The sequence below is a fragment of the Sinocyclocheilus anshuiensis genome, unplaced genomic scaffold (assembly GCF_001515605.1).
Source record: "Sinocyclocheilus anshuiensis isolate Anshui unplaced genomic scaffold, SAMN03320099.WGS_v1.1 scaffold1079, whole genome shotgun sequence".
Taxonomy (NCBI): Eukaryota; Metazoa; Chordata; class Actinopteri; order Cypriniformes; family Cyprinidae; genus Sinocyclocheilus; species Sinocyclocheilus anshuiensis.
In genome coordinates this window covers 3037616-3061896 of record NW_015548207.1, presented here as the reverse complement: position 1 = coordinate 3061896, position 24281 = coordinate 3037616, and the positions used below count along the sequence as shown (strand labels likewise).

The following is a 24281-nucleotide window of genomic DNA, read 5'->3' as shown; positions in this document are numbered from 1 at the left end:
GAGATTTATAGTTATGCCTAAAGCAGGCTCAGGAGAGCTTGGGAAGAGTCCCAAAGCAGCACTGGTCACCCGTCATCACAGACGCTGGGGAACGTGCTAAATCTGTTTTTACATATCCAAGCAGAGTCGTACGTGTTTTAGCAAGGACACTGCAGTTCATAAGGGAGTGTGCTCGTATGCACGTGCACGCACACACATTGGCGTAGTCGGACCTGCTCCGCCATCACTTCAGCGTGATGAAGAGCCTCTACAGGATTCTGTATTAATGGCGATGTGATGGACTGAGACAGGGCAGACAAGCAGACGCACTCAAGTGAAATTGGAGGAGCACTTGACATTGGTCCGACACAGACCGTTTGAAGATCAGAGGGGATAACGATGGACCACTTTTACAAGACACCTAAAAGGTGTAACAACCCAATATTATATGATATCTAACAATTAGAGATTATTTTGACTGATACCAGATATTATTCATATGTCACGGCCAATACAAATATGATAGCTGACAAACACACACAAAAAAACGATACAATATACAAATATAGCATCTGAATCAGAAAAATTGCCTTCCTAATATTGGCCAATTCAGGTCAACGACAAAAATCAACATCCACTAATATTGGTCGCTACCAATATGGAAACCAATGAGTTGCACATTTCTACTAACAATGCAAAGTACAAAACATGTCAGCACAGAATATGATAATAAAACTTTATTTACAGTGTTTAAATAACATCAAAACATCACACAATGTCCAACAATATGAAGCTAGTGAGGACAGGAATGAAAAGAAACAAAAGATGGATGACATTCCAGCAGCATGACTCAAAGGAAGAGACTGATTGATGGAGAGATGGAGAGATGGAGAGAGAGAGAGTGATAGAGGACATGGAGCAGCCCAGTGGAAAAAACAGCTACACGAGGATACGAGCAGAACTTGGACAGAGGGACCAGCGCTATCTCAGCACATGCATGAGCCATGTTTGCAAACGCCAGACATGGGCTAGTCTTTCCCAGAGTGTAGTTTGGCATGTCCATGTGTCTTTGTGTTTGGAAACGGCAAAGGCATATCCAAAGAAAAGATGGGATTTACATAACACGATCCTGTACATTTGGTACACATCTCAATTGGGATCCACCTGAAACGGCAGAATGGAAAGAGTTAGATCTGTTTGGGAGCAGGTCCAGGATAACATAAGCAGAAGATAAATCAGTCTCTTCCCACATTGGAGAGGACACATGTGGCAGGGAATGTTTCCAATGCTGAAAATGGATCAGTGTCATTTTTCCTATACGAGAAAGAACATAATTTGTGTTTCTGGATTCATTCCAGAGCTGATGTAAACACGGGAAACCTATTTATAAGGATGAAACATAGAAAAACAGATGAAGGATTAAGTTGGTTCTAGGACATTTATCAGAGGTTTTCATGCCCTGTATATTGTCAGAAAAAATATATATAAATACATTGTACCTTTAGGGGTACAATAGCTTGTTGTTGGGGCAGAACCCTCAAAGGGACACATCGGAACCTTATTTACCCGGGTATATATTACTACTCTAAGGTACTAATATTCACCTTTTAAGGGTAGATAAGGTACTTAAAGGGTACTGCCCCAGTGATAAGCCATTGAACCCTTAAGATACAACTGGACCATTTGACACGCGGGTTGCTTTGTCTAAATCTAGGCGTCTTGTCTATATCTGGCGTACTTTATCAAGATCTACATTGGGTTCTTCTAAATAAGGGCTGATTGTCTTGATATAGCACTAGATATAATATTAGATCAACTAATCTGTATCGGAATATAAAGAAATAGCAAGGATGATGGTCTGAGGTGGTGTCCTAATATTTTTAAGTCAAACACGGATAAATCTAGTCTTGGACTTAGTTTCAGTGACAGTTCTCTACTGAAAATGCCTTTGCTTTTAGACTAGACTTGCCTCATGAAACTCTCCTAGTGAGTTTTGGGTAAAAGCAAGTGAGATATAGAAGAAAAGGGGGGCAAAGAGACAAGGAGATGTGGTGAATGTGGCTGAGTGAATCAGGAACGGAGACCTTGTCTCTTTGGAGGCTTACACTGGAACAACGTAAACACAGGAGAGCAAGTAATGGCCTCCACATGGGTCCCATTCCACATAACAACCCGTCACCACCATTACCACTGCGGCAGCAAATGTTAACCAGAGTGCCGAACTGGCAGGAAACAGAAACTGATAGGGGACAGACACAGATATAAGGAATCGTCTACAATGCGGCCACTATTTTCTTTTGGATATGGGGGATGTCTGCAAGAGCGTGTGTGTGGAGTACCAGGACAAAATTCAACAGATGCAGCCCTGGTGCCAGCCATAATAAGTGCAATCTCACGACCCCGTTGTGTTTTCCCAACATCCCCTCGGCACATCTGACATTTAATCGCTCTCTCTCCCCAGAGCGGGGAGCCCCTTCTGGGGAACAGGAGAGTGAGGGGCGGTGGACAGGGGCTTAAGAGCACAGCTGAAGGTGTCCTTGGTCTGCCAGTTTGCTTTGATACCCCAGGAGGTCACTCGAGATCACCACTGACCTTGACTCACCGCATTATTAAGAAGTCTTTGAAGAACTTTCAAAATATGCCACTTACCCATACGCCCCTTGTCCTGTTCTCTCTGCTGGTTTTGTGTGACAGGGTTCACAACTATCCCATTCAACCTTGTATAGTAAAGTTGTATAGTAAAGTCACTGCTTTGACAAAGAGATCCTCACCTGGTGTCTTCACGGAGAGAGCTGCGTTCTTCTGTAGGTCTCGTTTGTTATCGAAAGACGGGTGAGGCGTGCCCCGTAGTAGTCCACAATGTAATCTGACCCATCTGATGGACCCACAATCTACACCAGAGCAAACAGAATGAGTCTCAAATGTCAGAGCAGCGTAGGGAGACCTACATAACAATGTAATCTTTCACCAGACAATTACATGATTCCACATTACACAATGATGAATACCAGGTGGGCTGGTAGGGTCTATCGTCCTCCTCAGATGGCTCATGCACGTACAATTGAATTATAAGACAGTAATGCCGAATTGGAAGCAATTTAAGTTTAACCCCAGGCAGTGCTGTAATTGAGGTTGCTTTTGGAGTCCTGGTGAGGAGGAGTGTCCCGAAGGACAGTCCCCAGATCAGAGCTTCAGCAATGAGCCTAGAGCTCAAACTGGGGCCCGTGCCAGTTCTGAGATCAGCTACTATCCAAACAACATGCTTGGACTGATGCACAAAGACGGTGTAATGGCTTCCTGCAGGCGTACGTGTCCAACACCTGGCCCTGCCGGCTCTGCTCCACTCCGCTTTGGGACAGGATGATAATGACAACACACATCTGGTAGAGGGAGAAAGGCGCCCACCAAACACAGACACTGTGTTCTACCATATCGAGATTAGTGCTCGTCTGGCAGCGGCCAGATACAAGCTATTTCCTCTTGCAATGGTATCGGCCGAGAGTTGTCTAGATCGGTGTGGCAGTCAACTAGAGTTTCATGTTCTCTCATACCGTTAACATGCGATCCATCAAATTCGCTTGATGCATCCACTCTCAAACCTAGTTTCGCAGCACCGTTAATCTTGCATCATTACTTTCAAAAGGCAAAATGTGGGGCGACTTGCGGGAGGGAATATCGATGAATATAAATAACAGTAACATGTCCCCGGTGTTTATTCATTAGTTTCTCAAAGATGCATTTCCCGGATGACGTGGCTCTTAGCGAAGGTAGTTTAGAGTATAAAATATGAGGTTTTAGAGAGGAGAGATGTGTGCAAATGGGGTCCTGAGGGAAGGGGATACTCTTTATCAAAAATGTCACAATTTAAAAAATGAAGAGGCCCGACAGTCGACAGCTAATTGAGAATGTTAGCGCGTGACAGCTTTGGCTGCCAGAGGCACTTCTTAAAAGCATTGCTCTCCCAGGGCCTTCAATAAGACATTAAGAGAACAATAAACACTGCAGTGGCCCTGTTAATCAAAGCCGCCACAGCCATTTAAAAAAATAAAGGCCTGCTTTATTTATCCACTGCGACTAGGAAAGAGCAGGTATTTCCGAGGAGGAAAACAAAACGACTGAAGGAGTGATGATAAACTGGCAGGAGTGTGAAATTGTCAATGAATGGACAGGTATTGTTTTGAGGTAGTGCGCTGTAGGCAACTACGAATAATCGAACCAGGTATGGAGGACTTGAGGCGCACAATGTTTATTGAATCAGTAAATTTGAAAGAGACTGAAAGGCCAAAACTTTTAGAGCTTAAAAATTATGCATATTCCTGATAAACATGTTATTCTTGAGACGAACGACAAATAAGGTATCGTAACACGCTGTCCTGTCCTGATCTTTTCCAACATGCTGAAACATGTCGGAAGACATCAGGTCATTGTTCCCCCTGCGTACAGTAGCTCAGACACATCTGAGCAAATCTAAAAAAAAAAATTTTGTTTTCACTAGCAGCGGGAGACGCAAATATTTCCAACATGACGCAGCAGTCAGCGGAATTCTAAAGTATGTGTAATAATTATTCCTGGAGCCATCCTTCAACACACATAAGAGCTTTCCATAAATATCTGTCATCAGTGGTGTGTGGAAGTGGCGGCAGTGAGCAAACGTCTCTCATGTACAGTTTCATTCAGGACCGTGAGGCCTAATGAGAGTGGAGTGGGTGAGGTTAGGCCTAACAAGATGACAAATGGAGCGGCTTTTTTCTCTTGTCAGGTGTAGGGGGCCTTTAATAGGGGTTAGGGGAGTCCTGTGGGAGCGTGCGACTCGGGACAGGATGAGAAGGCGGCGAAAACAAACCACGCTCTCATTAGCTCCTTTCACAGTGCTGGAGGCACTGGAGGAGAGACACAGGTGCCACTGAATACAAACACAAGCATTCAAGTACAAGTCAGTGCTGAGTCTCTGTGTCTGGAGCTCATTTAGGGAATTGTGGGTAAAGTGCCTCCCCGGTTACTCCCCTAATATGCTAAATGTAATCTAGTAATCATTTAGCAGACGCTTTTAACCAAAGTGACTTACAGTATATTTATTAAAGGTCTTGATCAAATGGCACAATGGTGATAGCTCATAGATCACCCCTTTGCAGGATTTGTGAAGAAATGTCATATTTCACTGCAAAATTAAAATAAATAATTTAAATGTAAATTAATATGATTAATAATTACATTATAATGAAAAATTAAATCTATTTATTTTTTATTTATATAATATAAATGTAATTTATTAAAAAAAAATAATAATAAATAATTCCTAAATAACAAACTGTTTATTTTTTCTTGAAATATGAACCAGACATTTCATGACAGTTGCAAAAAAAAAAAAATCCTGACCAAAATAAAACAAAATGGATCAACTTTTGAGGAAAAAAAGGCAGAAGGAAATGCATACATCAATAAATGGGTCAAAAGCCTTACCTGCATGGATATCAACATGAAGTCCACTAAGCTTCCAATTCCACAGAACCCCACAGTGCAGAATTTCAACAGGCCTAGAAGCAAACAAAGAGTGAGCCACACGTTAACCAAGAACATACTACAAAGCCTCCCATCATAACCAATCTGTGACCAAAAGCACTTTCTCACTGGCTTCTCCGTATGACCACAAAGAAAAACAATTTTGAGGGCAAAGCTATTTGTTGTGCACCTAAGGAAGTGTTTTTTTTCATGCTTGCAGTAGTGCAGACTACTACTGGTGAAGTTTTCAAACCACTGTGCAAGGTTGTAAGTTCAAATCAGTCAATTCGTAGAACTTAAATCGGCTTGTTTCCGTCTGAAGAATTTCGAGGATTTTGTGCATTAAAGACTTACATTAATGCCCTCCAGCAAATAAGGTAGAATGGTATGTCATGTAATTAATATTCATGAGCCAACTCAGCCAAGTTTATAATATCCACGCATAATTGCCACAAAATAAACAATTTTGGTTTAAATTTATGTAGGCCTACTTTGGATTTCCACTGAGTGATCATTTGAAAAACACCATCAGGAACCCATGAGATCTGCAGTCCATTAAAAACCCCCTTCCATCCTTCCATTCAAACATAATTGCTGCTAATCATCTCTAATATTACTTATAATTGGTCTTTGAGGGATTTAGGCATGTTGATTTCAGGACGGATTTAAAAAATGCCACCTGCACAATGTCTTCTCAACAAGTCCAGGCCTTCCTTTGAGTCCCACCTAGTCTGGACTGACCTCAGAGCTGCTGGGCCATTACGCTCTCAATGAACACGTCTATACAACTGACTCCAGCGTGGTGTGAGCCTGCCTTTCACAAACTCCGGCGCTCTCGCACAAAGAAGCCGGGAACAAGGGGGACCTTCAAATGCCCAGGCCCTTTTGTGCTAAAGCAGGTGCTTAATTGATCAGGAAGTCCTTAAAACGTGGAGAGAGGCAGAAAGACGGAGCTTCCCGCTGTATCCTGCCTTGGGATTTAGATGTACGACTTGATCTCATCTGCAAGCGATGACAATAATTGCACTATGGGATAGATGAACACCGTGAGATCTGATGGTAAAGGAGAACCGTTTTAGTTAATTAGTTGTGTCGCATGCTGATTCGTTTTGTTAAAACAGCTGGTGCCAAAAAAAGAGCAAGGTGCCCACAAAAGGGTCATCGATGGGTTTCTCGCATGTTCTGAAAAGCAGTGCGTGATCTACAGCTCTGTAAGGGCTGATACTGTTTGCCTCACGTGTGAACAGCATGTACCTTTTCTTACAAAGCACTATGAACTAGTTTCATGACGTCAGTGTGCACTGGGATTTCTCTCAGGAGTTTATTTTCAAAAAAGGGATGGACCTGGTGGGGATTGTTAATATCGTTGTCAAAGGGGAAGGTCTAGAGTTCCTCTAACTAACAGAGAGGCCAAAAACACTTTAATAACCAGTCTTTAATCAAAACTTTAATCAAAGTTTTTTTGGCTTTTAAACCATGTCTGATGGAGGGACTCCCACACAACCTGTATAAAACATATCCAGGTCACATGTCTACATTTATTTATTTATTTCATTTAGACATTATTTTCATGACAATTAAGCACATTTATGTCTGGATGTTTTAGCTTTTAAGTTTTATTTTTATATAATTCACGTTATTCCCTATGCTGATTCTCATTAATATGATGTGGTAATTATTTATTGCATTGTAGTAAAAAATAAAAATAAAAAGATCAGTGTTGTTATCATTAACTAAAACTATTTAAAAAAAAAATAAACGTTTTTCTTAATTCAAATAAAGCTGACATAAAATAAAATATAAATATTAAATGAAAAACTTAAACTAGCCAAAAATTTGAATTGCTGCCTTGGCAACTATCTTAAGTACTAAAGTTACTAACTGAAACGAAACTAATACAGAAAGAAAATGAAATCAACTTAGAATAAAAAGATAAAAGCACAAAAAAAAAACTAAAAAATGAAGCAAAATAAAATGAAAACAGAAAATAATAAAAACTATTAGTATATCCTAAAAAAAAAAACCACACTAATTCTTTTAGTGAATTTTGAAGAATTAAAAATAAAAAAAAGATATATAATATGATAATATGAGACACCCTGCTCTCTAGATTGCATTACGAGGATCGGGCATTAAGAAAAAACACATATTGGTCGAATAATCAACAATTATATTGGTTACTGTCATATCTTAATCATAATAATTATCAGTATATATCCATAATAATTATCGTATCAGACCAAATTTCCATGTCAGTGCTGAAATGTGCATCTGCCTCTTAAAATCATCAAGTTCAAGAAAAATATCAAGATCAGTGCAAGAAAATCAGTCTGTGTGATTCTTATTCTGAGAACATCTGGCGAAAAGGTGTGTCCTTGGAAAGGAAACAAGAGATGATGTCAACAGCAGAATATCCAGGACTGATTGTGTCTGTTCTAAAGGTCTCTGGTGTTTCAGCACAGCACAGGCATGAGATATTTTCATTATTGATGGGTAAATGGGTGATTTCGGGCTACGGCACACAGCCAAAGAGGGAAAAATGCAGCGTTGGATCCATGGCCTAGCGGCCTACACATTTAGCCAAGTTCGAATCTGGTTTGCAACATTTACAGATTTCACTTTTCTATCATGTCCTGTCTTAAATCTCACAGTGTCTATAAAGAATGGACCAAAAAGACCAACAATAAATGTCAAGTAGTACTTTTTGTTTTACCCAATGCTGGATATCCCAAGTAAAACCGATCGGCCCCAATCCATCCCAGGAAGAGTGACAGCGCAACAGCTACTTTGTACGAGTAACCGCTCCTAACGTAAAACAAAACACATCCATATTGTTCAAAGATATTCACAGATTATTTACAAATATGAATAATCCATACTCAAAGCCAGAGTAAGTTTGACTTACACATTTCGACACGGGATGCTTTTGTTGAACCCGACCTCTTCACCGCTGAATTTGAACTGTGTTCCATTTGACAGCCGACAGCTGATGTTTGGAGCAGGTAGACATTCCACTGCAATGAAACATAGCCTTAGATTCCCGATTTAATAGTCATGTAGTCACATGTAGCTGGTTTCAGACCTATTCTGGCAATATATACACATACATTTTTATGAAACACAAACAAATTAAAATAAAATCTTTTAAAAAGTGAATACAATGAAATATATATATACACATACATATATACATACACACACACACACACAATATTATTAAAATTATAACAATGTAAAATGATAATAAATTATACATAATATAAACGTATACTATTTAATGTAAATGTATAATGTTATCTATATTATATATGATTATAAAAATATCATGAAATTATTTATTATAAATTATTTATTATTTTATATTGTTATCATAATTCAATTATTTACTAAATGTATATTTACACACTACAATAGCAGCATTTTAAATAGTTTAAATGTAGTTCAAATGTACACAGCCGACCCACCCCAAGCCAACCGGTCCTTGCAGTTTTCTGGTTCTTGAGTTGCATCATCTATTTTGGGTTCTTTACACATATACATGAGCACTGTTAAGGAGCAATTAAGTGGTATTTAATTCATGAAGCAACACTGAGTGAAGCTGAATTCCATTAGTGATGGATGAATGACTCATGAGCAATCACAGACAATCAGTGGCAGTCAGTGTCGTTTATTATTCGTCAGTTTAACACTTATAGACATAGAAATGTAACCAATGTGTGCATTTTTGTAACAAAAACATCTGAAATGTTCAAATAGGTCATGCAATCTAGGGCATAATGAGTATAACTTTCTGTATCACTCAATACAAGATTGAATCACAAATCTAGGACACAACACCTAATATTTGTGCCGTAATTATGTCAAATAATGATTTATAAGTTAAATTAGTACATTTATATTCAAATCAATCACCAGTAACATCGACAGTGCTAGCTAGCCGGCTACTATTTAAACGATCGCAATATATTTACGCGATTTTGAAAGGATATTGTCCCAGCTGCAGTTTATCACAGTTGTCCACATCATTCCCCAGGCTGTGAATGACAGTCAGGCAGAAGCTGAAGATGATCAGCGGCCGTGTTGTTGAGCGAAAGCGCAACAAACTCCTCCAGTGTAACGCCATGTTGAACTGTCACGTGACTGACGGAGCTCTTAAAGAAACAGTGCACTAGATTCGCCGCACACATAGCGTGTAAGTCTCTCGTAATTCTCTTATTTAACGCCTTTAACTTTATGCATATACGTAACAAAGCCAGGTTGTTTCGTTAGAGCAAGTTTGCCTTTAAAACCAAGTGTCGGTTCAACTTATTCGCGGTGTTTGATGCTGATAATCAACTTTGTAACTGGCTAACTGCGCTAGCCTGTGTCACATAATGGGGTTTGTATTGGGAAGCAGGAGCACGTTTGTGTATTTTCATTCTTTTCAAAGTTATGATTTATTGTTGATATTTGAAAACAAAGCACGTTTCGATTGATAAAATGATTCTTTAACGTCTCATTTAGACTGTCAGTAAGTTTTTGGAGCACTGATTTCAGCGGTGACTCGGTGTTTTACGCGTATGCACCTGTTTGATTGCGTTTATGTAATTTATATTATATGACATTAAATAAATAATGCTTTAATTGAAGAGTAGTAATATAAAACATCTCCTTATCCTTCAGTTGCATAATGGTTTCTTTATTAACTTGTTTTAAACTTAAATAAAGTTCACGGAAACTTGAATGCTCACGCACTTCCTGGTTCCAGGTGTAAACACACACGTACAGACAAAACAGGACTCAGTCTCAGCCCTAAACAATACTTGGAATGCTGGATTGTGTTTTGTGAGGGATTCCAAATTGACACATATTTGATTTAACCCCAAGACCAAGTGTATGGACGAATATTGTAGGTAAGTAAGATAGATACTCTCACTTTTGTTTAGTTGGCTGCTCACGTGAACAGAAATTACCAACTGATCTTTTAAAAGATATCATTACAGGTTATATATATCCATACTTGAGTCTTACATTAATAAGATGCATTAATTTCTGTTTGATCACATGAAAATAAATGCATGATGCCAGCATAAATTTAGTAAAACAAAGATTTACTACCATCTTTTGGAGAAAGATTGATGATTTATGCATTATAACTTTGCATGGTTCCCATTTTTATGGAAATTGAAAAAAGTCAAGGTCAACATGGAAATTAATATAACTTTGAAAAGTAGTTTCTATTTGTTAAGTTTAATTATGAGTTATATTGAACTTTTGGTGTGTGTGTGTGTGTGTGTAGAATAAATATGAAAATGTTTGGTACAGCTCATTAAATTATTGTTATTACTGACAATAATTATAATAACAGCCACTATTATAGTTGCATTATTATTATTATATGTTTCTCTACATAACAGATTTGAAACTTCAACTATTTGGTCTATGTCATCCATTAAATTATAAGTAGTAGTTGTATTATTAGTAGTAGTAGTAGTAGTATTTCTGCAATTTATATAATTTTTTAACGGAAATTACACTCAAAAAGAACAATTTTAATGTATATATTTTCCATAAAATTGCTTTAAAAAGCAATTTAGTAGCCTCGTTAAATTAGTATTAGTAACTTGCCATTATTGACTGATCAATTTTGAAATCAAATTGAAGCTTAAAAGTGTTCAAATCCATTTCCATCCACTTTCACAGATCAGTCTGCACTGAATTTTCAAGATAACGACAATGTATGAGAACGTACCGACAGGTATCACTCATTTTTGTGATTTTCATCCAAGCAAGCATATAATGCTTTAATCCGACTTAGCATGGTTAATATCTTGATTGTATGTGTTCTCAGTGTCTGCTTCCGAGCGGCAGCAGGTGCTCCAGGCCTTGGAAAGACTTCAGTCCAAGCTCGTGCAGAGAGAAGAGTGGACCCACAGCGACAGACTCGGCACACTGAAGGAAGCCCTGCAGAGCCCTCTGTTCGGCCACATCCTCACCCTGCAGCACTCCGTCAAACAGCTTAAAGGCCAGGTGAGACTTCCTCTAAATGAGATGTATATATATATATATATATATATATATATATTTAGTGGTAGCACATAAACCTTTAAAGACAGACTTACCACGAGCTTTGAAATTAAATTAATATATCTTTATAATATATATGTTTTGTATTAAAAAAAATACACTATATCGTTCAAAAGTTTGGGGTTGGTGATGCTTTTGAAAGATGCTTTTGAAAGAAGGCTGCATTTATTTGATCAAAAATACAGTAAAACAGTAATGTGAAATATTATTACAGTTTAAAATAACTGCTTTCTATTTTAATATATTTTTAAAATGTAATTTATTCCTGTGATGGTAAAGCTGAATTTTCAGCATCATTACTCCAGTCTTCAGTGTAACATGATCCTTCAGAATTGATTCTAATATGCTGATTTGCTGCTGAAGAAACATTTCTTATTACTATCAATGTTGAAAACAGTTGTGCTGCTTCATATTTTAATGGCAACCAAGTTTTTTTTTTTTCTTCAGATTAATGTGCAATGCTGCATGGGATGAGTAGTTTATTCCCTCATTTACAAAAAAAAAAAAGTCCTGAACCTTTTTCAATTAAAACAAAATAAAATAAATTATTTCAATTTTTTTTTTTTTACTTCTTTCTTTTTTCATTTTTTACAAATGTTTTCCTTTTTTTTTCCCCAATTTTTTTTTTGCTTCTAAATCAGTTTGTAATGTGATTCATTTCAAGGCTGGTTGATTTGGTTCATGTCTTATCACATGTAATTATTGAGTATTTTTTAAATACCTATTTATGGAATAAATGAAGAAATTAATTCCAGGAATGTCTATACAAATAAAAATATAAATACCTCAGTAACCCTTTACAATAGCCTTTTTTATATGAATTAATATAATACTTAACAGACCAGTAGTTCTGGTATATTCAAATATGAATATGAAAATCATAGTCTCAAGATATTTCTAACTATTTTAAAGTATTATTGTATTTCTAACTAGATTTAAAAATTTTAAAGACAAAAAGTAATTCCTGCGTTGGAAAGACTTGACGCCATGTTGCTAGGGTGTTGTTTTGAGGTTTAAAGAGTATTTTGAGTGGTTGCTAGGGTGTTCTGGGTAGTATTTACTGCAGCTGTACACAAAAACAAATGTATAATACATAAGGTTAAGTTTTTTTTCCCACTACTAGCTTTTTAATTAACTAATGATCATTATATAATGGTAGAATTTTTGTACGTTATTGATGTTAAAAGTTAAATGCACTATTTATGTTTCAGTGCATTAAAATGGTAAAGAATGTCCAAGGTCAGATAATGTTAATGTGTATTCATAATGCCAAATCAGGATAAAAATCACGTCATTTGTTTAGACTCAAATAACTTAAAGAATTAACTTGTTTGTTTTGCATCCCATCACAGTATGCAGTGAGCATGTATTTCTTATCCACATACTCGAGATGCTGAAAGTCCCTCGTCCCTATTTGTATTCAGTCAGAGTTTTTATTGACACAAGAAACCTCTTTACAATAAACAATCCGCACACCAATTTAAGATAATGGCAATAACGGAAGCTTGCCTTCATATTCTAAGTGCTGGGAAGGTCAGACGTGTGCCTATGAATGCGTCAGGTGAAAAACCTATCAAGTATGTCGAGGCGGGCAACAGCCGGAGTTTCTATCAAGCCTTAATATCTACTGTCTCAGTTTGAGTAACTGCCTTGTCGGAGATGTATCGATGAAATAGGCTGGAACCTGCTCTGTCAGCCCGGACTAAATAAGCACAAGACTGATAAGTTCCCACAGTAAGAGTCTAAAGGTCATTAATACATTACCTGTTGGGGACTAGCGAATACTGCAGAGGAATGTATTGATTTTTTTTCCCTTTTATTTTTTTTCCTTCCTTTCCTCTGCCTGTAGGACATGGTTGTTGCTCTGTGGGCTGTTTTATCTTTTAGATGAACAGTACATGATTTATCCCAAATTATTTGGACCAGCTGTATGAGATAATGGTTGAAATAAACTTTATTTATTTGTATACTTAAAACAGCCAGGTTTAATAGGTTTTTAGGTTTACAAATTCATAAATGGGCACAATTTATATTTGTATGCATAAACATAACTTAAACAAACATGTATCTCAGAAATATATGGTTTATACAATATTTGGTAGAGCAATTATTTGGACAAGCTATTTGAACGATAATGCTTGCATCAAAGATTTTATTTATGTATCTGTCTATGTATGTATTAATTAATTTATTTAGAACTGACAGGGTCTCTCCACTAAATAGTTAAAGAGCTTGTTGTGAAACAAATTCGTGAATAGGCACAAGTTATATTTGTCTATATAACTAATTAGAAACACTTAAGTATTTAGTCCAACTCAACAATAATAATAATAATAATAATTATTATTATTATTATTAAGATGAATTTCAAACAAATTCATAACTAGGCATTATCATTGTTGTTGTTTTTGTTGTTGTTGGTATAATAATAATATTTATTATTAATTATATTATAATATTATAATAATGATTATTTATAACAAATTTATAATTTGTTATAAATAACATTTATAAACAATTTATATTTGTCTAAATAACACATTTGAAACATTTAAGTATCCAACTCATGCATTAAACTATTATTATTGTGAATAATAATGATGATTATGATGGTAATAATAATAATTATTCTTATTAAAATAGATTTCAAACAAATTTATAAATAGCCATTATTGTTGTTGTTGTTGTTTTTGTTGTATTTGTTTTATTTTTATATTTCAAACTAATTTGTAAATGGGCACGATTTATGTTTGTCTAAATAATTTAAGTATTTGGTCTAACACATCCATTCACTTATTATTATTATTATTATTAATCATTCAAACTTCTAGTTGCAGTAATAATAATGACTATTATTATTATTATATTTCTTGAAATTATTTTTTGAATAGCTTTAGAATGAACTTTGTTCTCTCCACTTTGTAGTTAAACAGCTTGCCTCCGGACACATGCACAGAGTTCAGTTTCTCCAGGAAAGGCCAGCTGATCGTCAGTGCGAGTCATCCGTCCAGCAGCCTGGGATCCGTGGTGTCCAACGGTACAGCTTCAACTAACACATCTTCTGAACAGCTTCAGAGATGGATAAATGCGGCCGCAATGGTGGGATGTATTTTATGTCATTTTTCTCTAGATAAACATTGTTTTATTTAATGTCCCAAACGTTGAACATAATTTCTACTATGTTTTGGTTCAGCTTGCGTTGTTTATACCGTTAGTATCGATGGTGCTTTCTCTCTGGATTGTTTACCGCAGGGAAGGAAGACGGAGCTCATCAGCCTGCAGAAGCCGTTATCTGGAGGTCTGGGTTTCAGTGTGGTCGGCCTGAGACCAGAGGGGGTGGGCAGTCATGGTGTGTTCATCAGACAGGTGCAACAAGGGAGCATTGCAGACAGGTGAGTGAGACCACTGTGATTTATTCAGAAGTCTGTCCCTTTTGCTGTACACGTCACGTTCAACAAATATCCTCATGTTGTTTAAGGTTATTTTCTTTGTGTGGACATACTGGAATAAATTTGAATGTTTAAAAGAAATGTTTTCAATTAGATTTGCAGACAGATATAAATTATACCCATTTAAGAATTAGTTTACGAAGCTAAAATGTTAATATCAATAACATTTTAGCATGCTATTTATTTATTTAAAAATAAATGAATCACGTGGGTAGTAATAATGATATTTCTTATCTCCAGGGATGGAAGATTGCAGGAGAATGATCAGATTCTGGCGATTAATGGGATTCCTCTGGATCAGAGCGTGACGCAGCAGCAGGCCATTGCTCTTCTCCAGCAACAGAAAGACCGAGTGGAGCTGGTGGTGGCCAGAGACACTGCGGCCAAACCCCGACTATCTACATCTGCACCCATTCAGATGGTACGACTGTTTGAAATGTCACCGCATTGTGTTGTCCACAGTGTTTAACTTGGAATTTGTATCTCTCATAGTTCTCCAGCAGTTGAGGAAGCTACTTTGGAACTGTAACTTGATAGTTCACAAATCAAATCAAATGTGGCATCTTTATGGCACTTGTTGGATGTCAGTAACATCAAGCACTCACTCACTCTTTAGACGTGTAGCCTAGGGCTGGACAATAATTCAATATCAATATGTATCGCGATATAATTTTTTTCAATAACGGTGATATGATTTTTAAACACATTTCCGATATTTCGATATACATTACCAGTTTCCCATACATTTATTTATTTGTGCCGTTTGACTTCGTTGAATAAACATAAGCACTGCACGTTTCAAAATCATAACACGGCGTGGGTGTTTTATATGAATGTATCTCTGAAGGGAACCGACTGTCTTCAGAAAAGTTTCGATGGCATTTTCAATTGATTTGGTGTCGCTAGACGTTTGCATCACTAAGGTTAAATTAGCCTAAGTCTTTCTTTGGCCTGCGCTCTGGAAGTGATCTTTTAAATCTAATAAACTTTAATTACTAAAACTAAAACTGAAACTAAACTATATAAAAACTAAATAGAAATGTGTTCACAAAATAAAAACTAAACTAAAACTAACAAAATTATTAATGAAACTAATAAAAACGAAACTAAATTTTATTGCAAATTTGAAAATGATATTAAAATAAAAAGAAATTTAAAAATGCTAGACTATAATAACCTTGGTCTCCAGCAACATTTCCAGTTTTTGTTATTGTTCGATTTTTTTTTTGCAGCGACTCGGAGCACTTTTCATACCCTTTTTTCTGGCTGAAGCACATTTGTTTCAATCTATAAGAATAATCAGCCTACACTACCAGTCAAAAGTTTTTGAACAGTAACCGTAAAATTTTGAAATATTTTTACTATTTAAAATTGCTTTCTATTTTGAATAGATTTTAAAATGTAATTTATTCCAGTGATCATGCATAGCTACATTTTCAGCATCATTACTCTATTCCATTCAGTATAATTTTTATACATTTTTTGGGAAAGAAATTATAGAAATTAATAATTTTATTTAGCAAGGATGCTTAAAATTGATCAAAAGTGATGATAAAGGCATTTATAATGTTACAAAAGATTTCTATTTCAGATAAATAGTGTTCATATCGATATCGGAATTATATCGTATCGACCGAAATTAAGAAATATATCGTGATATAAATTTTGGGCATATCGTCCAGCCCTAGTGTAGCCAAATCCCTGCTGGTACCGAGACCCGAACTCACAACTTTTGGGTTACAAGTCAGACTCTCTTACAGTTAGGCCACGACTGCCCATCAATTCTCTCATGACTAAACATCATTGCGTCAAACATTCACCATATTTGATTAGGCCTCCAAATTGCAGCCTGTGATAACTTCAAACTATCATTGATAGGGGGAAAAAGCATTTTCTCTTCCTCAGAAAAAATAACCACATTTTGGTTTGAAACGACGAGAGGAAGCGTACTGTAAATAACAATATTAGGTGAACTGGCCCTTTAAGTTAATAGCTATATAAGTCTGTTCCCGCCACAGAGTCAGTAGAAAGTAAGTCAAAATTATGAATTTCTCGCAATTCAAAGTTTTTATCTCCCAGTTCTGAGTTTTTATCTTGCAATTCTGAAAAAAAAGTGTGCAGTGTGAGATTAAAAAGTCACATTTACGTTTTTTATTCTTTATTCCGTTGTGGAAACAAAACAATTGTGAAATGCAAGCTCAGAATTGCAAAAAAAAGAAAGTCAGAATTCTGTGTTTATATCTTGCAGTTCTAACTTTTTTCTCGCAGCTCTGAGTGAATTGCATTATAATTGTTCGATAAAGTAGCAGTTGCCTTTTTTATTTTTATTTTTTATTCAGTAGCGGAAACGTGCTTCTATAAGTAGCATGAGTACTTTTATGTAGGAACGTACTGTTAGTATTAGCAGTAACTAATTTAGTTTCTTTTGGTAAGATTTCATGAACATTTTTAAATGTATTAATGAAGTGCAGATGTCATTTGTGGTTTAATCTTACCTATTTAATAAGGCCAATATTTCCTAAGGCCTAACAAACTGAGCTTAATTAATATTGGTGATGTTTTAATTTCAACCAGTTACACAAACATATACAGATTATCAAATCCAGTGACAGAAATTATAACAAATTGCTTAAGGATCTTGATTTAACCTGCCTGATCTATAAACGGTAATTCAGCCTAAACTAGGAGCATATTTATTTGTCGTGTTCCCGTTATTGTAATGTGATCCTCAGGAAAATAAAGCCCTTAAAACATCCTGTTATAACCGTGTCTAAACCAAAGACAGAAGGAGAACGAAATGCGCAAACTTTCTCAGGTTCATCCGAAAGACCTTCGTACCACCGAAAGAAATAATCTCGGAAGAGGAAGAAAATGAGGCTGGAAAGACCAACTGCCAGTAGATGAACTGCATTAACCTAAACCTGCATTAACAATAAACACAACGCTTCCCTCTCGTCTACTTTAATTAAGTACCCAAATTTAACCGCTCTCAAATTAACGGCGACTGCACACAGCTGGAAAAATGACAGTAGTTTTCATTTGGTCTTTACATTGCAAGCTAGGTTGTGTATTTCTGCTCTGTTGATGCTTATATTTTCGATTTGAAATGTTTAATATCCTTAATTCGGGACCATGTCCTGCATATCAGAGCCAGACTTTGGTTTAATTCATGTGCTGTTCCATTTCAGAGTTGTGTTTAATGGAGCAAAAGTCTGGTTTTCGTGTGATTGCTTGTTGCCTAGCCAAACTCTCTGTCACCAGATGTCAACAAAGTTGTGCTGTTTACAAGTCCGATTAAGTGTCTGTTTGTTGCGCTCTATAAAATAAAATTTTATCGCAAACATGACTCAACACCGCAAACGCAGAAGGCAATGGAGGGTACAGAAGGCTTTGCTAACACGTGATATTGGCAATTATTGTGCTGTTAAAAAAAAAAAAAATTCCTTTTGAATGAATCTCACAAAACCTGTCAAGAACATCAACACATGATATTTCACCCTCAATCAATGGGGGAAAAATATTCTTAAAGGAAACAAAACCTATTTTTACACCTAATAATAATAATAATTTTAGTAGTATTTATACTAGGTTTGTCAGTTTAACTCAAGTAATTCTCAAGCTTTGTAAATCATTTAAGATTTTAAATTGATTGTCAGCCCTAATTTAGACATATGAGTAGTTTGTTTTTACTGTAATAATTTAAATATTAACATTTTTTTAATGAATTCTATTATATATTTATGTTAATATATTTAATATTGCAAATATTTGAAATTAATATGATTATCTAGTTTTGTTATTAATTTAACATTTTTAATTGATTGTCAGCCATAATTTATACACGCTTGTTGCACATTTAATTTATGCTAATTAAAAATGCAAATTTAGTTGTTTTTTAATGTAATATTTTAGTATGTTTGCTTTTGTTTAAAAAAAATTTGTTTATTTATTTTTGTTTTTTTATTTAGAATTGTGAATTAGTGTGATTAATGATTAATTCGCATACACTTTTGTTAATTTACAATTTGTCAGCGCTATTTTATACTTATTTGTAGAAGTCCCATGTTTCATTTATGCTCATTTTCAAAATATAATTTTTACTCCTTTTTTACTGTAATCTTTTTTTTATACAATTATTTGTTTTTATATTTAAAAAGTTAAAAATAAATATTTTAAACTTTTTTTTTATGTTGATATATATTTAGAAATATGAATGATTGTGATTCAATTATTTATTTATTTTTTTACCTGGATGTGTTTTCCTGAGATTCACCCTTGTAGATCATGTAAAATTCAAGCCTTTTTAAAGTAAAACTCCAAATGCATTATTTTTTCATTATTACGTTTAAATACCTGTCAATCTGAGACTTGGGAATCATTAATGTCAATCATCATATGTCAGCTTAAAAGCTTAGCAATGAACACGTCACTCCGCAAGCATGTATTATGTCCTCTGACTAACCCCATATTCAAACAGACCTCCACCATTTCAATCTATTCTCTTATCGTTTAAAGCTGAGAAAATATTTATCTATTTAAGATTGTTAGGACCCCAAGGGATCACTGCTCCATTCCTTAAATGGAGGAGAGCGGGAGCAAATGTAGCTGAGGTATATTTTTCTTCACTTCCCCTGCCCTTCTATCTCTCTGTAGACCCAGACCTCTGAAGCCCTTGAAAATATCTGGAATCCTAATTATACTCTATTGGAAAGTTTCATGCAGGCTAGACTTGTGTTGCACTTTGGAATTCCCACTCCTGGAGGAATAACACCCAAGCCTTTTCCCAAGGGAGATGTTTTCTGCCTCCCACAATGGCTTTCTCATTTACCATGGCTAATGTATAGATGTTTATGTAAGCTGCAGCCTGAAGGAAATGCAGCTGTTTGTGGAAAGAAATATAGCTGTATATGTTGGGTTTGGGTCATCAGTGTTTGCTGTGTTTGAATCCTCTAACATATTTACTGTAGGATTGCCAGGCATGATCAAAGGAATAGCAAACTCAAAAATTAAATGATAAAATTAAATGATACTTTTTGCAAAAGTATAATTTAGGGCTGCACGATAAATCGCATGCAATATTTAACGCGCATCTTGACACAGAGCCGTTGTTCACTGACAAGCTGCGCAAAATATGATCGTGGTTTTGCGCAGCTTGTAAGTGAACAACGGCTCTGTGTAGTAAATGCTGCTCCATGTGAAAGCCTGCAGGTGATGGAGATTTACCGCTGATTACAGAACCGGCTTTACTGACAAGATGCGCGTTAAATATCGCATGCGATTTATCGTGCAGCCCTAGTATAATTATTTAAATGGTTTTGTATGTTTTTGTTTTGAATTTAATTTTTTTGTGTTGCCTTTTTTATTTTGTTTTATTTTTAGTGTTTTTAAGTTTGTTTTTGTCTTGTTTCTTTTTGTTTTATGAATTTATTTGTAGTTTTTGGTTTTGTGTTTTGTTTTGCATTTTATTTTTGTTTTGTTTTGTCTTTTGTTTCTTATGTTTTTTAATTTATTTTTATTTTGGGGTTTTGTTTGCTTTTATTTTTAGTTTTTTTTTGCATTTTGTTTTGTGTTTTTGTTTGTTGGTTTTAATTCTTTGTTTTGTTTATTAATTTATTTTTAGGTTTTGGTTTTGTGTGTTTTGTTTTGCATTTTAGTTTTAGTTTTGTTTTTGTGTTTTGTTTTGTTTTGTTTTGTTTTGTTTTGTTTTGTTCTGTTTCCTCAACTCAAATTAGATGTTTTAGATTTAGATGTTTAGTTGCAAAAAAGCACAAAACCCAATCCTAACCACATCCATATGTATCCATTATGCAACATCATACAAATTGCATAATATTGACTGATTTTGAAGAATGACAAGTTTTTTTTCCCTGATCTGTACACTGATGAATCATGACAGAGGTGAATTTCGACCCGAGTTAAGTAAATCTCAAAAAAGGACTTGAGTTTTTCTTTGGGGACTCAGAAAGAGACTTCTTACCTCTAAAATGGTTCTTTTCTCCTCACAGCAGGACGAGCGCTAGTGTAAAGCTTTGTTTCGAAAGAGCGGCGGGCCGAACAGCAGAGGAGGGGTTTCATTAGATAGTGAGAAAATTGCAGAGGTAGACACCCGGCAGATAACAGCCTGGTAATAAGAGAACAGAAATGTACTGATTGCGGGTCATTTATATGAGCCCAAGGAGACTTGGGTGATTAGTAGTGCAGCTGACGTGAGATCACAAATACTCTCGTGGGCTTTCCTGACCCTGACATTGATCAGCCACTGTGGGATCACACCATTAGCACGTTCATTAGCATTTCGTGCCCTATTACGACTCTGCCGCAGGATGTAGTCACAGGTCTTGGGTCGTCAGTTGCTCCCTATTTGGACAATCAAAGGTGATTTGAATGGATCTTTATTCTTTAAGTAGACAGTTTTGTGGCTAAAGTAAATTATGACCAATGCCCACTGACCTCTAAATGAATAAGACTAGACAAGGGATTGAAAACTGTCTCCTGTGTGTGTCTTTTGCAGGATCAGTGGGGACACATGGAGGAGATTGAGCTGGTGAATGATGGATCCGGCCTGGGATTTGGGATTGTCGGAGGCAAGGCAACAGGAATGGTTGTCAGGACCGTGTTGCCAGACAGCGTGTCCGATAAGGTTTGTGTTTGCGTCTCCTGCACGTTTCCTCAATGCATTTTGCTAAGAATTACAGGTAATTTCTGAACCATTAAGTTGAGTTTATATGTGATTCAACATTGTTACACCCAATGCAATTTATGCAGTTTAGAATGTTCTTCACTAGAATCACAATGTCTGATGCGTGAATGAATCATTCTTAATTGTTTGCAAAAAGCAATTGGGTTCCCTGACAACTTGGTGTTCACTTGCAAAACTGTTGCGTTCCCCTGAAAAACTTTGCGTTCCTTTGCAAAAAATGTGGTGTTCCACAGGGAATTTGCCCTGTTTAGTAAATCTGGCCTAAGCGTTCATTTGCAAAATTGTTGTGTTCCCCTGAGCAACTTTGCGTTAGCTTGCAAAACTGTTGCATTCCTCCAAGAAACTTTGCGTTAGATTGCAAAACAATTCCCCTGAGATACTTTCTCTAGCCAACCTATTGCATTCCCTTGAGAAACTTTGCGTTCTCTCGCAAAACTGTTGCATTCTCTCAAAAAACTGTTGTTTTCTCCTCCTAGTTCTTTTTTTTTTTTTTTTTTACATTTTATGTTCTGAGTTTATATCTCAAAAGTCTGACTTTGCTTCTCACAATTCTGACTTGTGAGTTCAGTACTGAATATACCAGTCTGATAGATTTATATAAGCCTAATGAACAAACTACGTCTGTTAGCTAAACATGTTATGCTGCTAGGGTAGGACCTAATTCTGAATGAGAGCTTTCTTTCTTTAACTGTCAGAGTCCATAAGAGAAGTCGGCATTGTGGCACTTTATGCATTTTGCCAAAGACTTTCTAATTCTGTGCAGATGGAAAAAGGAAGTGGGCTTCGTGCTGTTGCTTGGAGACATGTGTTTCCCTGATTCATGCGAGATGAGCTTCAATGCTTTATGTCCTCACTCTGGGAATCATATACACTCCTTTGAGGTGTGCTTATGGGAATAATGAAACTAGGAGTGTGTCTTGTTTTAATAAGTCCAACACACATACTCAAATTATTTCAAGTTGAATGAGATGCAAAAGAAAAAAGACAATGAAAGATTACAAAGGTGGTTTCAATGACAATATGTATAAAGAAAATGATTTATATTGATTTTCATTCCCAAATAATTTGGCAATGTCACACAAGCCTTGTTTTCTCCTCCTAGTTTTTTTTTTTTTTTTTTTTTAAACCATCAATCGTGTCCCTTTAGGGGCACTGTAAATGTGGAATTTTGTACATATATTTATGTATTGTTTATTACTTTGTTGTTAAACAAATAAAAGTGTGTTATAGCTTTTTTTTGTTTTTTTTGTACAATATAAAAAATATAAAGTTGACATTTAGATGTTTAACTAAATGCCAACATTAGGGGAAGAGTTATAAGATGAAATGGTACAAAAGCGACTCGTGTTGAGAGTAGGCATCATGTAGGATGGCGTACAGTATGCGTGTGTTTGCAGTAATCCTATTTAGATTACTTTTCTCTGTCCGTATCTTCAGCTCTACTGGAAAGCATTTGACGTGGGAACTTGAAAAGCAGATTGTTCAATACACACCTACTGATGTCAGCTTTACTCTCTTCAATGCTTAGCCAGGAGGGACAGAGACTGGAAAACAACCTGTCCTGGTTTAGACCCCTCTCTCAAACACACACACCCCTCCTCTTCTCTCCCTCCCAGTGTCCAGAGCTCAGGCAACAAACCCCTTCTTGTTCAAAAGGCACATTGCTTGCATTTCACACATCAGTGGATCTTATGCTCCAAAAAAGCTGTCAAAATCAGGGCTTTGTTATCCCTGGCGTTTCCTATTTCAACCTTTAATGGCTGCGGCGGGCTTCAATGCACCCCTGCTGTCCCCGGCACAGTGGCAGGAACAAGCTGCCGAAATTTTCCCTGTGCAAGTTGATGTATCAAACGGCTTTCATGTCTCGCGCTTCACAAAGACGGCTGTTCTCCTCTCTGCGCTTTGTGTAATCACTCTTTAGTCCTCCCCTTCCTCTCGCCATTCGTTTGGCCCGTCTGCCAGAGTCCTAGAAAGAAGAATACATCTCACAGCTCAAGCCGACCGGAAAGGGCTGTGAGGAAAGGCCACGTAAGAGTGACACGGTTATTGTGGATGTTAGACTTTTGGCTCCTGCACCTGTGGATGATGGGAACAAATTAGGTTGTAAATGTGAGATTTGGCTCAGGCCTGCGTTCGGAGGTAAATTATACTTTAGAGGCCGGTAAAAATTGTTTATAATACGGCCTGCAATTGTTAACAGGTAAAATGTGTTTGTATCTGTGCTTTTTTTGTCATATTTACAAAATGTCATATTAACACAATTTCTATGTCATATTAACATACATGGGTCATATGCTAAAAAAAATATTACAAAAAAAATAAAATATTATTAAAATAAATGAATAATATATATATATAAATGTATTCATTTATTTTTAGAATTGTATTATTTTTAGCAATATAAAATAAACTATATATTGGTAAGTTTTATATTAACATACATGCATCACATTAATTAAAATAATACAATTGTAATATTTATATACATACGCCCACAGTGTATATATAATATTCTTCATTTATTTGAATAATTGTAATTTTTAGCAATATAAAAAATTAACTATATTTTGGTACTACCAATATTTACT

The 24281-nt window shown here is 36.0% G+C and overlaps 2 protein-coding genes across 6 annotated transcripts in view; one reads left to right on the top strand and one right to left on the bottom strand.

The window, feature by feature from the left end:
* Positions 1 to 702: 702 nt before the first annotated feature.
* Positions 703 to 9668, bottom strand: LOC107653653 (TM2 domain-containing protein 1). 2 transcript variants are annotated; one of them, XM_016440433.1, is made up of 7 exons: positions 9468 to 9668; positions 8943 to 9016; positions 8384 to 8492; positions 8180 to 8283; positions 5440 to 5513; positions 2751 to 2870; positions 703 to 1143 (listed from the first exon to the last, which is right to left on the bottom strand). In XM_016440433.1, the coding sequence occupies exons 1-6, from the start codon at positions 9599 to 9601 to the stop codon at positions 2760 to 2762; spliced, it is 606 nt and encodes a 201-aa protein (XP_016295919.1). In that variant the 5' UTR covers positions 9602 to 9668; the 3' UTR covers positions 703 to 1143; positions 2751 to 2759. The 2 variants fall into 2 exon arrangements, with proteins under 2 accessions (XP_016295919.1, XP_016295920.1); XM_016440434.1 differs by having other exon boundaries at positions 8192 to 8283; positions 9468 to 9666.
* LOC107653652 (inaD-like protein) overlaps positions 9597 to 24281 on the top strand; it is a 116743-nt gene continuing 102058 nt past the window's right edge. For 3 of the 4 annotated variants that reach the window (XM_016440430.1, XM_016440432.1, XM_016440428.1), the window contains exons 1-8: positions 9597 to 9670; positions 10226 to 10370; positions 11161 to 11215; positions 11309 to 11487; positions 14470 to 14643; positions 14797 to 14936; positions 15234 to 15414; positions 21505 to 21633. In XM_016440430.1, coding sequence (XP_016295916.1) covers positions 11194 to 11215; positions 11309 to 11487; positions 14470 to 14643; positions 14797 to 14936; positions 15234 to 15414; positions 21505 to 21633 — 825 coding nt within the window. In that variant the 5' untranslated portion in view covers positions 9597 to 9670; positions 10226 to 10370; positions 11161 to 11193. Of the gene's footprint in view, positions 9671 to 9697; positions 9857 to 10225; positions 10371 to 11160; positions 11216 to 11308; positions 11488 to 14469; positions 14644 to 14796; positions 14937 to 15233; positions 15415 to 21504; positions 21634 to 24281 lie in introns of those variants that run through there. The other variant, XM_016440429.1, reaches the window with a different exon arrangement.